This window comes from Rhagoletis pomonella, unplaced genomic scaffold (assembly GCF_013731165.1).
Source record: "Rhagoletis pomonella isolate Grant_MI unplaced genomic scaffold, Rhpom_1.0 Rhpom_scaffold_00004, whole genome shotgun sequence".
Classification (NCBI taxonomy): Eukaryota; Metazoa; Arthropoda; class Insecta; order Diptera; family Tephritidae; genus Rhagoletis; species Rhagoletis pomonella.
This window is the reverse complement of record NW_023458558.1, coordinates 27,884,692-27,885,529: the sequence shown is the minus strand read 5'-3', so window position 1 is coordinate 27,885,529 and position 838 is coordinate 27,884,692. Positions and strand designations below refer to the sequence as shown.

At 41.3% G+C, this 838-nt stretch overlaps 1 protein-coding gene across 1 annotated transcript in view; it reads right to left on the bottom strand.

Annotated features, from left to right (window-relative positions):
• The window catches only part of LOC118738182, an 8,749-nt gene that overhangs the window by 7,030 nt on the left and 881 nt on the right, over window positions 1-838 (bottom strand). Inside the window, exons 2-3 of the mRNA XM_036469106.1 lie at window positions 465-655; window positions 14-410 (exon numbers count right to left, since the gene is read on the bottom strand). Of these exons, the coding sequence (XP_036324999.1) occupies window positions 14-410; window positions 465-655 (588 nt within the window). The remainder of the gene's footprint in view (window positions 1-13; window positions 411-464; window positions 656-838) is intronic.

The following is an 838-nucleotide window of genomic DNA, read 5'->3' as shown; positions in this document are numbered from 1 at the left end:
TATAAAAACATACCTTCTTCTTTGTTGTGTTGCCGAGGACTAATGCTCACTGTGAAAATGCCACTACTGCCCGTCTTGTCTTGGGTCAACAGTTGATCTGGTTGCATGTGAGTGTTTTGTATGCGCCAAGACTGACCTTGCGCCATATTGTAAACAATCAATCCATAGCCCCAAGGATCGGCAATATAGACCATAGCATTAACACACTCCAAATTCGGCGCAGATTCATCCACATCTACAGCGAGTGCCGTGAAAATCGATACACCAGGCGTGTACTGTGATGCAGGAATAATATAACGGTGTATCAGCTGATCTGTGACCAAATCGAAAGCCAGTATTTGAGGTGCACAATATTGAATACCATTAATTTGACCCAAATCAACTACCCATAAACGCCAGCAGTCATCAATCTACGAGTAGAATGAATAAGAACTTTGTATAACTTAAAAATTAATTCAACTTACAAAAGTTCTTATCGCCGACGTTATAGTGCTGCAATTCTGTCCAAAACTCAAGTGCCAGTCATAGCTGGGATAGGGCACCAGAAGAGGATTGAGAACAGTCGAGTTATCACTATCAGCGACCACAGTGAGTGAGTAAAGAACGCCGTTGCTCAAACGTGGAATTGTAAGGAAGGTGCGGTGGTAACCATCATCTAAAGCAAAAAAATGGTAAGAAATTAAAACAAAAATCCAAATAAGGAAAATGAATTAGCAACAGGAGTTTACGGGATGTACATAGCTCAGTGGTTAACGCTTCTGACTTTGAACATCGAATTCGCAGGTTCGATTCCTGCTGAAGTCTAGAAAAAAGAAGTCTGATGAGGAGATGTGGTGAT